This window comes from Copidosoma floridanum, unplaced genomic scaffold (assembly GCF_036245765.1).
Source record: "Copidosoma floridanum isolate Cflo_tuat_1 unplaced genomic scaffold, Cflo_Japanese_pri ptg000030l, whole genome shotgun sequence".
Lineage (NCBI taxonomy): Eukaryota > Metazoa > Arthropoda > Insecta > Hymenoptera > Encyrtidae > Copidosoma > Copidosoma floridanum.
The window spans coordinates 21,614,383-21,628,807 of record NW_028321907.1 but is presented as its reverse complement, the minus strand read 5'-3'; the positions used below and the strand labels follow the sequence as shown (position 1 = coordinate 21,628,807).

Sequence of the window (14,425 nt, the reverse complement as noted above, 5' to 3'; positions counted from 1 at the left end):
ATGCACCATACTCTTACGGAATATATCAAGGCACATGTAGAACAAAATGATTACTGGGATGAACATTTACCTATGTGCATGCACTCATACAATACCACGGACCATCAGAGTACGGGATACTCATCGCACGAATTAGTTTTAGGACAAAGAACTAGAACACCGCCTAGTATCAGACTACCACCTAAGGGCCAAACTTTGGATAAACATTTCAAAGAGTTTTTTGAGACCCTGACAGAAATGAGAACTATCGCAGCAATGAACCAAGTTCAGGCTAAATACAGATCAAAGTATTACTATGACCACGAACTGAATACAAGATATTTCTTAGAGGGAGAAATGGTTTATGTGCTGAAAGAGCCATCAAAAGGCAAATATGATTCGCAATACGAGGGCCGTATAAAATAACAGGAATTAATTACATCAACAAAAATGTCAAATTACAGAGAGGTGACGAAATAAGAGTATCCCACGTAGACAAAATCAAAAAAGCATGTATGGTCAAGGCACCGCCAGAGAATGCAAACAGGGTAAGGGACACAAAGAGATAGACTTGAACACTCGACTTCGCTTAAAATTTTTGCAGCCCCCGGACACGCCGCGAACTATTGATATACATATATTAGACTTAGACATGCAAGCTCACAGGAAAAAATATAATGGGGAGGTAAGCATGAACGAAGAATTAATAACATCAATTAATAGTAGAATTTGCATTACATAAATTGGAAAAAAAAAACAAAGTGAAGGAGAGGCGCGTGTAGCACTCCCTAACGAGAAGACATACTCCAATAAGCGTAGAATTAATTCATAGGACAAATGTACACATTATAGATGGCACAACAGAAAAAATTATGTATACATATAGGCTGAGATAAACACGTAAATTTAAATAAATATATGCCAGAAGTACGTAAAAATTAATGTTAAATTAGCAAACGAAAAAGTATGAACAAATAAAATTTTTTTTGTAGCCTATTGACATCATTGTTAAACAAGAAAAACTTATTTTAGCAATTATTGTTAGGTAGAGAGGAGCATGGAGGAATGAAAGTAAAACAAATTAAGTAACCGCAGGAAAAAATTTAGTCTTTAACAGGCCCACGAGCTCACGTCGAGTACGAGAGGTTGAACCTCATTTTCTTCGTCCCTTCCGTCATCCTCCATCAGTAACAATCCTACTCCTGTCGTCATGATACGCTGACAATCAGAACGCCTGAAACGACACACACAGTCGTCATGAAGTATCGAATCAACTGCCACGTCCAAGGCAACGAACAGACTGTTCGTCAAACCGTCCACCTCAAAGTCAGCATGATTTTGCAAAAACTACATGGACAAGTACTTAATCGTTCACATAAGGGAGACTAAAAATAATGCACCCAGATCACCGCTCGACTATCGAAAGGAATAATCGACCACACCCAGTGTGCGGCAGTGTTTCTGAGAACTTGGCCATCGAAAGACAACGTGACCAGGCCACCCTCATTCAAACAGGGTTATCGATACTGAAGAGAAGGCATACGAATCTACAACCCGCATGCTTAACTGAAAAAAATAAAAGACGCTTGCAATCACATAAGATGTTACTTAAATAACGACATTGCGCAACAGTGTACGCGAGCTGCTTCTGCTTTTGCAGGAAGGAAAAAAAAAATTGCATCCATAAGGACCACACACGCAGATTCTACTGGCAAAAAAAAAAAAAGAAAAAAATTATGTTGTGATACGAGTAGAGTTGAAGCTCAGCTTTGAGAACTCAGTCAGCCACGCAATCATCTTAGAAAGTACACTTTCTCTAGACATTGGAGAGGTAAAATAAAAGCTTTGTTGTTATAAGAAAATAAAAAAAAAAACAAAATAGCAAAAAAGCAGCGAACTAAGTCAGCAAATACGTCTACGGCGTCGAGAGTGGAAGTCGACAAAAAAAATACACTTATAAATCCTTTCCTAAATTTGACCACATAAGAAAAGAGAGAGGAGGAGTATGAGGGAAACATTATATAAAAAAATGTATGGATGAAAAATACTTGAAATATGTACGATACAGTGTCACGAACTGCTTTTCGTGAAGGAGTTCCACGGCCCGGAAACAGGTGACTAAGTTTTCTCTCCTGCTCTCTCGCTGTTATACCTCTCCTTACCGCTGTCTCTTAACCAAAAGGAGGTTTACGCCGAGCTCCCCCGGCTCCGGGAGGAAGGGGGAAAAACAATTAGGATTAATAGATTTAACGCGGGATCAATGTTTAATCAAGCACTATATTCTCCTTTTTCTTTGTTACAATACACCAATCAAGAGTGCCAGCAATCCAGCGGCCACGGCACCGACGTCGACCGCGATCGTGCCAGCACGTACACTTTTTCACTGGACTGACACCCACGTCCTACAGTATGCATCTACACGACTTAAGTCCCACTACCATCGCACTATGCCCTTAGGTCAACAGTCTTTCTCTCTATGCCCTCCCCAGCTCGTTCCCAGCTTTACACTTTCCTTTCCCTATCCCTTTCTCTCAACTCTCACACACTCTCACTCTCTCGCACGATTCTCGACCAGTTCCGGCCCGGGCACACTCAGTTTCCTATTTCTCATCTGCTTCCAAACGCTCTAACACCCTACCTCGTCCCGACGTTGTTGCGGTCTCTAGAGTGGCTCCTTGACCCTTGGCCTCGGGATGGATCTCTCCTCTCTCTCTCTCTCTCTCTCTCTCGGGTCAGCCCTCGTCCACCGTCCGGCTCTCTCTCTCTCTTAACTTCCTTGGCTGGCTCGCTCGACCTCCCCTAGCTGACTTCTCTCGATGCTGACCCTGGCCTCTGTCTTCGGCTCGCGTCTCAACTCTTGCACTTCGATTCTCCAACACTTTCGTACCTTCGTTTTCTCCACTCCACAATATCGAACGCGCTCTATACTCAAAAAAAAGAAAAACTCGCGACACGCTCTCGCTTCGACTACCTCGCTGCAAGGTTCGAGCAAGACTGGCCCCCCTCCCAAGCTTTCGGGACGGCCCTCTCCCTGACTTTCGCTGCACTCTGCTGACTTTTCGCGCCTTTCTCTCCTTCTTCTGCTGCAGCCGCCGTCGTTTCCACCAATCCGGCTTGGCGTCTTCGTTGTCACATCCAGCTCGCACGGGCCCCCAAAACAACAAGTAAGTAGACAAAGACAGCTAAGCATGCTTGAATTTGAGCAGAGAAAAGAGGCGTCGCAGGGTCGCAGGGAAAACTAGCAGCACCAGTTTTACCTTGTTACAAACCCTCCCCCCCTAGGTCGGAGATAACCCGCTATCGCCGAGCCTATTACTGATTGACGCCTTCATTCTTATCGTTTGGAAAGCAGAAAAACTTACATGTGGCCCTCGGGCCTCTGGTGTCACGGCACCCCGCTGGCCGTTGGGGATGTGGCAAGTGGCCCCGTTCCTTCATTTGTAGCTATCGAGGTCTTCTCTCCTGCGTGTCACCCTTGTCTCCAGACTCCTCTCCCCTAGTCAGATCTACCACTCCTGTACCCTGGTTCCTCCTAGCTCTATCACTTCTTTACCCTGGTCAACCGCAGACTAGTTCCCTTGTCAAAATCCGCTACTCTTGATTGTCTTTGGCATGGAAAGCTCGGTGCATGACTTTGTCACGAAGTTCTCGGGGCAAGTCTTGGAGCTGATTCAGGACCCGCTCCACGAAACGTCGGGTTGGCCAACTCCCTACGCGGGCCACTCGTTGAGACCTCTCCTGCTCCCTCTGCGTCTCAGGTCGTGGGCCGCTTGCTGACGAAGCATCCCGGCGGTCCAAGTTCGCCATGGGCAAGCTGGTCAGACAGTTAAGGAAGATGCGTAGATCCGGATTCGAGGGCATCGTCTCCCGTCTTGGTCCGACCTCCCACGTTGGGTAGATCTCTCTGGCGCTGAAACTCGCTGCCTCTCGCTCTCGGAGCTGATGCTCCCGACCTTCGATAGCAGGTCGCGATCCCGCTTGCTGATCTCGTGGTACCATCGATATCCTTCCTAGCGGATCGCGGGCCTCGGGGTCCCTGTCTTGGGTTCGTCGTCTTTCCAAATAGCACGTATAGGCTTCACTGCACCTCGGACAATTTTGCACGTACACGTGCAGTCTCCCGCAGTTGGAGCAGTGAATGGTTCTACGGGGCTGGGGGCAGTCTCTCAGTCGATGCCCGCGTCCCCAGCAGTTGAAGCAGGCTCGTGGAGGGGGATCAAGACAGGGATGCGTCGCGATGCTTTGGAGTCCCGAGAATAGGGTGCCCGTATGCCGTCGGGGAAAACGCCTATCTCTATCCGATTGGCCTTCTGTCTCGATGTTCTGGGAATCACTCCAGCCACCTTCTACGCGACGAATTGGCTCTTCCGCTTCGGATTCCTCTTCCCCGATTCTACAGAGTGAATGACCAGAGACATAATCGTTTTCTTGAATTTGGCGGAGGGAATTGTCTGGATCGGCTCGACGATGCTTCTTTCCCCCTCTTCTCAGTCGTCGGGCACCTTTCTTCTGGCCTTCTGGCCTCCACCCTCGGTCCGGTGATGCGGCATTAGCAGCTGCTATTTCCCGTCGAATTTCTTCGGTGACTTCCTCCCCTCTGAGAGATCTCTCCCCATCCCAATTTTCATCTCCTTGGGATGCGACGCCTCGTATCATCAGCCCATCAAGAGGCACCCAGCCCGGTACGGGAGGCGCTGTCGTGGTGTTATTGATGGGGCTTGGCCATGCGAGGTTAGTCCCTAGCGGCAGCGGTTGGAGGCCTGGACCTTGATCTTCCGATCGTCTTATTGGGCCCGCTGGTACAAGCTGTCTGGATTGTTGAGTCACGCATTGGGCTTGGGGCTCGAGTCTTCGTGCTGGTTCATCATAGCCCTCTGAGCGCTGGCTCTCTTCCGTGTCAAGGTGCTGTTTCTCTCGTCTCCACTTAGTTGCTCGATGGGCGTACAGGGCTGCTATCCCGCCGTGATTCCCTGGCTCCGGGTGGATCCCTAGGGTCCTACTGTCAGCGCGACTCATGGAAGGTGCAATAGTATTCAGGATCTCCAACCCATCGATCGGCGCTTCAATATCACGTGGTACTTGGGTGTCTGCCCGCGTGATAGAGCGAGCTCGATCGATGGCGGGATCTAACTGGGGCGTTCCTGGTGCTTCGTAATGGGTGACGGGGTCTATCTCCATCGGAACAGGCGATTCGCTCAATGTTAAGCCAACCATTTCAGTGATTTCCCTTGGGGCTGACACGGGGCCTGCACTTTGTACCGGTCCTTCTCCCAGAGGATCTAACGATATCCCAGGGTCACCCCTATCTACCATTACTTCGATTTCTTCTCTTTCACTGGCTCCAAGGGTAGACACTTTATCGTCATCCTCCGAGAGCAATAGTTCGTCCTCTCTTCGTCGGATTTCGCGCTCTGGTTTGTCAATTTCTGCTTCCTCCGTCGTCTCGGACACAGCCTTAAGCGGAGCGGCTGCCCCCGAAGGACCTTAACGACCTCTAGACCGACGTGAAATTGGGATCAATTTCTCCATCATGGCCATAGTCTCCTTGGGGTCCAAGGTGGTAGTATGGAGAGTCTTGAACTGCAAACTTGTGCGATTTCCTCCGATACGTACCCCCCGGTAATGTCCTTTCAGGCCCGGTCCCGAGTGGTATAATACGAGCGATCTTGGCGCATCCACTGGCCCGAAGCTTGACCCACTACCGATGGACGCGCTGTAGATGACGAGGCGCTGTCTGGCCTCAATTGCCACGGCTCCCAAGGCCTCGTCCGTCCATTGATGCTGGCGGGGCACGTTGGTCCAACCCAAGCGTACCAGAGCGTTTTCTATCTCTCTCTCGACGCCTAACTCCCTGGCCGAGGCCCGCAATGCGTACAACCCGCACTGGCCATCGGAGGGCACGCTCAGCAGTGTGTAAGCCGGCACTACTACGTCCGCAATACTGTCCTCTGGGCCCACAGCCAACTCTCCTGGTGTAAGGGATCCGTTGGCTCCCTCAGGAGTCTGTCCCTGGCTGGATCTCGGATTGGTTCATCTGTAACTCAAAAAGGGGTGTTAGTCTAACGACCAAGTAGAATGCCTACCTAATCTCCTCCCCCCGTCATTTCCTAGGCGGAATGTATCTCTTTAGCTCAGATACATGAGCTTTGTTAAGTCTCCTACTTGCCCCCTCTCCGTCACCTAATAGATACACGGTCGGAGACTTTATCTCCACGATCGTGTAGGGTCCCTCGTACTTCGGCGCAAGCTTGGCCGAAAACCTTTTCGATGCGTCGGATAGGAGATGGGTCCGCCTCATCACCCGGGTTCCGACTGGAAATTGCACGTCTCTTTTTCCCTTGTTGTATTGTCATGCCTGTCTGCTTCTGGCCTCGTCAATGTGCTTTGCCACTAAATCTTGCAGAGCGTCCAAGCGCGTCATACGGTCCTCCCAGATTCCCGGGTCAATCCGCTGCACAGGTCGCTCTCCCTCTACGATCCTCCGCAAGCAATTTACCGGTCGCGGATGTCGTCCAAAATTCAGGAAGGCTGGTGAGACTTTGGTGGTCGCCTGTACCGCGGTATTCATAGCGTGTCGAAACTCATTAATGTGAAGGTCCCAATTGAAGGTAGCTACCATCGTCTTAAATGTCCGATTACTTCTTTCTGCGGGGTTGGCTTGCGGGTGATACGGGGGGGTCGTAACATGTTTGACTCCGTATTCGGCCAACGTCTCATTCAAAAACTTGTTTTCGAACTCTCGCCCATTGTCAGTCAGCAAGTAGTCTGGAGTCTCCCAACGGAACAGTATAAGTTCTTCGAACGCTCGAGTTACACTCTTCCCATCAATTTTGCGTAAGGGTTTGACTTCTACCCAACGAGTGAACAAATCCTGGAACAGGATCAAATATTTGGAACCGTTCTTACTGGGCGGAAACTCCATGCAGTCTGCCGCAACCACTGCCCAAGGTCTTTCCACTATTCGAGTTTCCATCAGTCCTTGCGGTCCCATTTGCTGTACTTTGTAATGCTGACAGGTATCATAGCTGCGAACAAAGTCGCGTACGTCATAGTACATGCCCTTCCAATAGTATTCACGAGCCACTCGATCGTACGTCTTGGCTACTCCCAGGTGTCCCGCGGAGGGTGGGCAGTGGGCCTCCCCCATCACTTGTTTGCGGTACTCCAGAGGGACTACGAGCCTCCAACCTTCCTCTCTAAAGGTTATCGGGTCCAATAGGGGATCGTTACGGAACCTATAGAGTCGCCCATCCTCTATCATCCAGTTCTGATATTTTACCGGGAACTGCGTCACATCCTCTAGCATTCGTAAATACCATGGATCTTTGATAACTGCGAAGGTTACGGCAAAAATTTCCTCTGAATCGTCCCCGTATAACCGAGATAGTGCGTCTGGCACATGATTCAACGCGCCCTTCCGGTGAACGATCTTGAACGTCCACTGTTGGAGTTCCATTATCCACCGGGCCACACGCCCAGAGGGCTCAGGCATTTTGAATAACCACTTGAGCGCACTGTGGTCCGTAATGACGGTGACCTCATACCCCTCTAAATATGGTCTGAGCTTTTTGAAAGCCCACACAACGGCCAAACATTCTTTCTCCGTCGTTGAGTAATTCTTCTCTGCTTGGGTCAGAGCCCGACTCACATACACAATTGGATGTTCCCCATCGTCTACCTCTTGGGTAAGCACGGCCCCAAGAGCGTGGCCACTCGCGTCAGTCTGCACAGTGAAGGGTCTATTGAAGTCGGGCCGGGCTAACACGGGAGCCGTAGTGAGAGCTATCCGGAGTTTTTCGAATGCCTCTTGCTGCTGGTCCCCCCAAGTCCACCCTTGGCCCTTACGAAGCAGTTTTACTAGCGGGATCTTAAGGTCTGAGTCCCCCTTAATAAATCTCGCGTACCACCCTACCATACCAAGAAATCGGCGTAACTGTCTCAGATTAGTAGAGGCTGGGTAGTCGAGGATCGGCGCCACCTTATCCGGGTCTGGCCGAAGTCCCTCCTTGTCCAATATAAATCCAAGGTATGCGATCTGCGATATGCAGAACTCGCATTTCGCAGGCTTAATCTCCAGTCCTGCCTCCCTTAGTCGCGTCAACACGAGCTTCAGATAGTACAGATGGTCCTTAAATGTATTGGTCTCGACGACTATGTCGTCCAAGTATCCGAAAACGTTTGGTTGAAGCTCTGATCCGAAAAGGGCGTCTATCAGTCTTTGAAACGTCATTGGCGCATTGGTCAATCCAAAGGGCATGCGCGTGAACTGCCATAGTCCGGAACCCGGCATGGCAAAAGCGGTATATCGCCGACTCGAAGCCTCCATGGAAATTTGGTAATACGCCTGCTTCAAATCGATCTTCGAAAGATACTTGGCCTCTCGGAGTCGATCAAGAATCGAATCCATGCTTGGGAGCGGATACGCGTCCCGTTTCGTCAATTTATTCAGGTCTCTGTAATCGATGCAAAACTGGTAAGTACCGTCGGGTTTGCGAATCATTACCGGAGCGCTGCAGTAGTCACTGGCCGATCTTTCGATCACCCCTCTCTCCTCTAGTTGCTTGACTTCTGCCGCCGCGATCTCGAGCATTTTCGGGGACATGCGTCGCAGGCGGTGCTTAATCGGTGTGTCGTCGGTAACCTCAATAACGTGCTCCGTCAAAGAGGTGTGCCCCACTGTCGCCTCTCCCCCGGTCGAGACGCGGATCACTAGTTCCTCGACCTTTGTCTTTTTGTCTGGACTTAACTCGATGATCTCAGTGCACTCCGCTACAATAGAGGGCGCCTCTTCCCTGGTCTCCCCTTCAAAAAGGTACCAAGTCCCGTCTTCCAACCTCCACTCTCCCTTGGCTAGTTTTGTTTCCAACTCAAAGGCTCGGATGAAATCCATTCCCAATATCAGGTCTTCCTTGATATTGGGTACGATCTGGAGATGAATCGGCCGTATCACACCAGCTAACGCAAAATTTACCCGGAGTAAACCGAGGATGAGTGTAATCCCTCAATTTACATTTTGCGTCACTAGATTGCTAAATACTAGGCGATCGTGGTACAGTTCAGCGAGCTGGGCTCCTCCGAGTGAGGATTGCGCCCCACAATCGAACAGAGCTCTGAAATTCCGTCCTCCTGGTCACTGTCATATAGTTCCGTGGTTCCGGAGGGAAGCCTTCCGCCTTCTCTCTATCCGTCACCGTAGCTATCCCCTCTCCACAAAGATCGGCTATGCCTTCTAGCGCTTGGTCAAACGTGGAATCTTCCATGTTGAGCGCGGTAGGAGAAGGTGGGTATTCATCCCATAAGTCTGATAACGATGCGTCGTCATCTGCGTCAAGGTCCGACCACGTCGGAAACGTTCGCCTGAGGGACGCAGATACGTTTATCGTCTCTGGTCCCCCGCTAGCCCGTTTCCCAACTTCTCTCGCAGTTCGCTGCAGTGCTTGCACGTTTTGAATGTGCAACCTAGTGCGTCACAGTTCTGACAACGAGGTTGTTCAGATACAGGACGTGTCAGGCAGTGTCGGGCAAAATGTCCCTTACTCCCACAGGCGAAGCATTCCGGCCTAGCACATTCCACCGCCCGGTGCCCTATTCCCCGACACGTAAAGCAAGCTCCGTAGAAAGCTTCGTTTCGCTCCGGAGGCACGATCTGAGCGGGTTCGGTAGGGGTGGCATTAGTCTGCTGCCTCCAATTCGGCCGATCCGTTCCCCTCGGTGGCCCCGATCGCATCGCCCTCCCCCGGATATAGTCGGGAGTTACCCGGTTTACCTCCCATAGTCACGGCGGCAAGTTGAAATGCCGGCTCGTCCGCTGCTGGAGTCAGCATCACTGAGCCGGTAAGAGGTTCTGGAGATGGGACTGATGAGCGTGGCTCCTCATACGCGGAACTCCCGTTACCAAGTCGAAGATCTCTCCAGCCCTCCTGCTCCTCTCCTTGTCGCTCGACCAACTCCCGTACTTCGGCAAAACGAATTCGCCCGGGAGGGTTCGAGTAAGCCGCTCCTGGTACGTGCATGGCATCGGCCATCGGAGGTGGTCTGTAGCGCCCATCTAGGTCTTTCTGGTTCTCCCATCTTCTCCCGTAGGTCTCTATATCCTCTAGGGAGCAGATCACCTTATCGGCCATCGCCCGTCGGTACTCCGGCAGGAGGTTCCGATAGCCCCTATCGGCTAGAGTTCGGTCGGATAACGGCGTGCGGAACTTAGAGGCAATGTACCGAAAATTCGTAAGGAAGACCGAGATTTTCTCCGTCTTGCCCTGGGTCCGGGCATAAAGATCTTGTACCAGGTCCTCCTCCTGATACTCTCCTCCAAACTGCCTTTTAAAGGCTTGATAAAAGTCTTCCCATGTCACGAAGTCGTGTTTCACGGTGCGGAACCAGCGCACTGCTCGCTGGAGCAGTACGCTCGGTAACGCCCCCAACAACGTCTGGTCCATCATACCCGAACTGGCTCGACAATCTCCCAGTCGATCAAGGAAGTCTTCCGGATCCTCCTTTCGCTCCTCACCGGTGTATTGCAAACCCCAGCTCTTTAGGAGCTTGACGGCTTGGGCTTGTCCACCTTCTAGAGATCGATTCGAACGTCCCACTTCACGCTTACTTGGACCCTCGGTCCTAGCTGGATCCTGTCTGTGGCGAGATCTACTCGTCGATCGGGGCCTTCCTCCACCTTCTCGTGATTTATCTTCGCTATCGGAGTCCATCCCGTTGTCTCGGCTCCTCGGGGTTCGCTTTAATTTGGGGGAAGAGGACCACAGTTGGTCCCTTGCCGGTCCTCGCGTTGCCTGACCGAGAAGCCCCTTACCGAGGTCCTCGTCACGTCTGACAGATTTAACCTCAGGGTTGGCCTCAACCCAGATTCCCCTGACGTGTTGAATCCCGCCATACGCCTGGTGTTCTCGCATCTTAGGGGTAGGTCGTAGCGGTGCGGGCGTGACGTAGTCAGTCTCTTCGTCAGAAAACTCTGAATGATCAACTAGTGACAAACGTGGAAAGGGTGGGGGGGTTGGGGTTTCCTTCTCGACTCGTACCCTCTTTTTGGGTTCTCGCCTCACCGTCTCTCTATCTTGATTACCTAGAGCGTCCGGGGCCCTTGAGTCATGGTGAAATTTACTCCAATTTTGAGCCGTCTTAAAGCCGTCTTCCTCCACTTCCTCCCTCGGAACCAAGTTCATCCGTGGTCTGGGTTTAGGGGTCTGCGGAGGTACCTGTATCTCCGCTTTGCGTCCCGGAGCGCTACCAAAGTTGGGTGCTCCCGTCGTTCCCATCCCCGCGTCCATCCTCAACTGTCCCGAAGGGTGGTTGGACTGTGGTACCAGGGGGTTAAGAAACAGAAGGGTCTGTCCTTGGATACCCTGGTTAGGTAACAGGGCATGGATGTGCTGCTCAGAGTAGTACGCCATCTGCTGCGGGAATAGAGATACATTCGTGAGTACCCGTGGCTTTGGGTACGGCGTCGAGTGACCCACTTTGTTCACCAGATCCCCACGTGATCCGAGGGCCATGGCTTCCGAAGGTGGGGTCGTGGATGGCCTCAAAGTCGTACACGACGTAGTGGTCATAGTTAAGGTGGTGCAGGACATCGGTGGCTGTGACTGAACTGACTGAGGGAGCGGAAACCGACTCGGGTTCAGCTTACAGTCCGCCCGCGTTGGAAGGACCTCCTCCCGTGGTCTCGTCCAACTCCATTCCTCACTTCGTTCCTTAGCCTTGGCCAAAGCCTCCAGGAAGGCGCGAGTGCGCTCTGCTTGAGCTTGATGCTCCACTTCTTCAGCAGCTAATGCATCACAATTTAGCTTGCACCCTGAGGTCATCTTGGAGGTTACGTCACCCTCCGGTAATTCTCCCCAACTCTGTCTGGCAGCTCCCGGAGTTTGTTCCTCGTCTTCGTCTGTTTCCTCGTCCAGGCTGGCTTGCAGCCGAGAGCAAACTAAGTCTCCCTCTTCCAAAGGTATTCCGTCGTTATCCGGGTACGCTTCGATGAGGCAGTAACGAAGTAACCGGTTTCTCCTTACTCCTTCGTCCCCTTGGACACTCAACTTCCGGATCCGCAACTCTCGGTCCAGCTCACCTCCGGGCAGGTTATGGACCGAGCGTTTGATGTGACGGCCCGTTCGAGATTCCCTTAAAAGCCTCTCAACTTCGCCAGACTCGGTGGCCATCATAGGCTTATCTCCCTACAGAGCTACAGTACTGGTGTTGGAACTCAACTAAGTACGAGCTCACGGTCTACCCTTAGTCACAGAGCTTCCAGAGGTGCAGCTGGTTAGACAGCGCGGGTCCTCTCTGGGCTCAAATAGGAAACAAGTCTCTGAAGGAGCTTCAGTGTCAGCGGCCAATGCACGACCCACGAGCTCACTTTCTCTCTTTTGAATGTTTTATTTCACAGAGCTTCCAGGGGATCCGCCCTAGTACAGCGTCGATGCAATCCGAGCTCACGTTTTGTCACAGCGTCACAAATACTTACTGATTCACTGCCGCACTCCAATGTGACACAGCACTGGAGGCAACACAACCGCGTAGTATGCACCCCTAACCTTATAATGTAAATCTCTTACGCGTGGACGGTACGCGTCCCGGTGCCAATATCCTCAGGGATACTTACTATTTGAAATACGCTCAATTTAACGCTATCGGCTATTAGGTAGTTTAGTTCAACGCCCTGCAACCAAATTAAAGAATACAGGGACTCGTGCAATCTCTCCCGAATTGTTTGTATCCTATCGTCCACGCACGCTACCTCTTAGCATTAGCTAACCACACCCGAGCGTTCGCTATAGTCATTCACACACTTACACTTTTATTCATGTACACTCTTATGCAACTAACTGACTTTCCCGCCCGAATGTTATTTCTGCGAACTAAAAACTGCTGACACAAGGCTACCATAACCTTGACGCACTCACTAATCCCAACGCGCCCGCCACACTTCCCCACAAGGGATGCCGAATGTCCCGAACTGCTTTCCGTGAAGGAATTCCACGGCCCAGAAACAGGTGACTAAGTTTTCTCTCCTGCTCTCTCGCTGTTATACCTCTCCTTACCGCCGTCTCTTAACCAAAAGGAGGTTTACGCCGAGCTCCCCCGGCTCCGGGAGGAAGGGGGAAAAACAATTAGGATTAATAGATTTAACGCGGGATCAATGTTTAATCAAGCACTATATTCTCCTTTTTCTTTGTTACAATACACCAATCAAGAGTGCCAGCAATCCAGCGGCCACGGCACCGACGTCGACCGCGATCGCGCCAGCACGTACACTTTTTCACTGGACTGACACCCACGTCCTACAGTATGCATCCACACGACTTAAGTCCCACCACTATCGCACTATGCCCTTAGGTCAACAGTCTTTCTCTCTATGCCCTCCCCAGCTCGTTCCCAGCTTCACACTTTCCTTTCCCTATCCCTTTCTCTCAACTCTCACACACTCTCACTCTCTCGCACGATTCTCGACCAGTTCCGGCCCGGGCACACTCAGTTTCCTATTTCTCATCTGCTTCCAAGCGCTCTAACACCCTACCTCGTCCCGACGTTGTTGCGGTCTCTAGAGTGGCTCCTTGACCCTCGGCCTCGGAATGGATCTCTCTCCTCTCTCTCTCTCTCTCTCTCTCTCGGGTCAGCCCTCGTCCACCGTCCGGCTCTCACTCTCTTAACTTCCTTGGCTGGCTCGCTCGACCTCCCCTAGCTGACTCCTCTCGATGCTGACCCTGGCCTCTGTCTTCGGCTCGCGTTTCAACTCTTGCACCTCGATTCTCCAACACTTTCGTACCTTCGTTCTCTCCACTCCACAATATCGAACGCGCTCTATACTCAAAAAAAAGAAAAACTCGCGATACGCTCTCGTTTCGACTACCTCGCTGCAAGGTTCGAGCAAGACTGGCCCCCCTCCCAAGCTCTCGGGACAGCCCTCTCCCTGACTTCCACTGCACTCTGCTGACTTTTCGCGCCTTTCTCTCCTTCTTCCGCTGCAGCCACCGTCGTTTCCACCAATCCGGCTTGGCGTCTTCGTTGTCACATCCGGCTTGCACGGGCCCCCAAGACAACAATTAATTAGACAAAGACAGCTAAGCATGCTTGAATTTGAGCAGAGAAAGGAGGCGTTGCAGGGTCGCAGGGAAAACTAGCAGCACCAGTTTTACCTTGTCACAACAAGTCAAAACTTAAATGTGGAATACACCGCCAGAAAATGAGTTTTTTTTAATCATACCTCCAAGCTTGTCTCCACCAAAAAAAAATACAAGTGAAATATAAGGCAACCAATCGTCAAACTATCTGACTACACAGTGTTCTTAAATATTTTATATGACCCCACAGGCAAAATAGGGCGCATAATATTATATCCGACTATTCAAAAACTCAATAAGCGACTTATAGGCGAACGTAGAATCAATGCGAAATAAAGGATAACGTAATGAAACATATTTACGATTGAGAATTTTTTGTAACT

The 14,425-nt window shown here is 51.0% G+C and overlaps 1 protein-coding gene across 1 annotated transcript; it reads left to right on the top strand.

Annotated features, from left to right (window-relative positions):
* On the top strand, nucleotides 1–405 carry LOC149373550 (uncharacterized). Its single transcript, XM_089596890.1, has one exon. It carries the CDS (start codon nucleotides 1–3, stop codon nucleotides 403–405), a length of 405 nt encoding a protein of 134 aa, XP_089453016.1.
* Nucleotides 406–14,425: the final 14,020 nt, after the last annotated feature.

Excerpts from the sequence above, each read along its gene's own strand:
- LOC149373550 (XM_089596890.1), top strand. The coding sequence starts at position 1 with ATGCACCATACTCTTACGGAATATATCAAGGCACATGTAGAACAAAAT.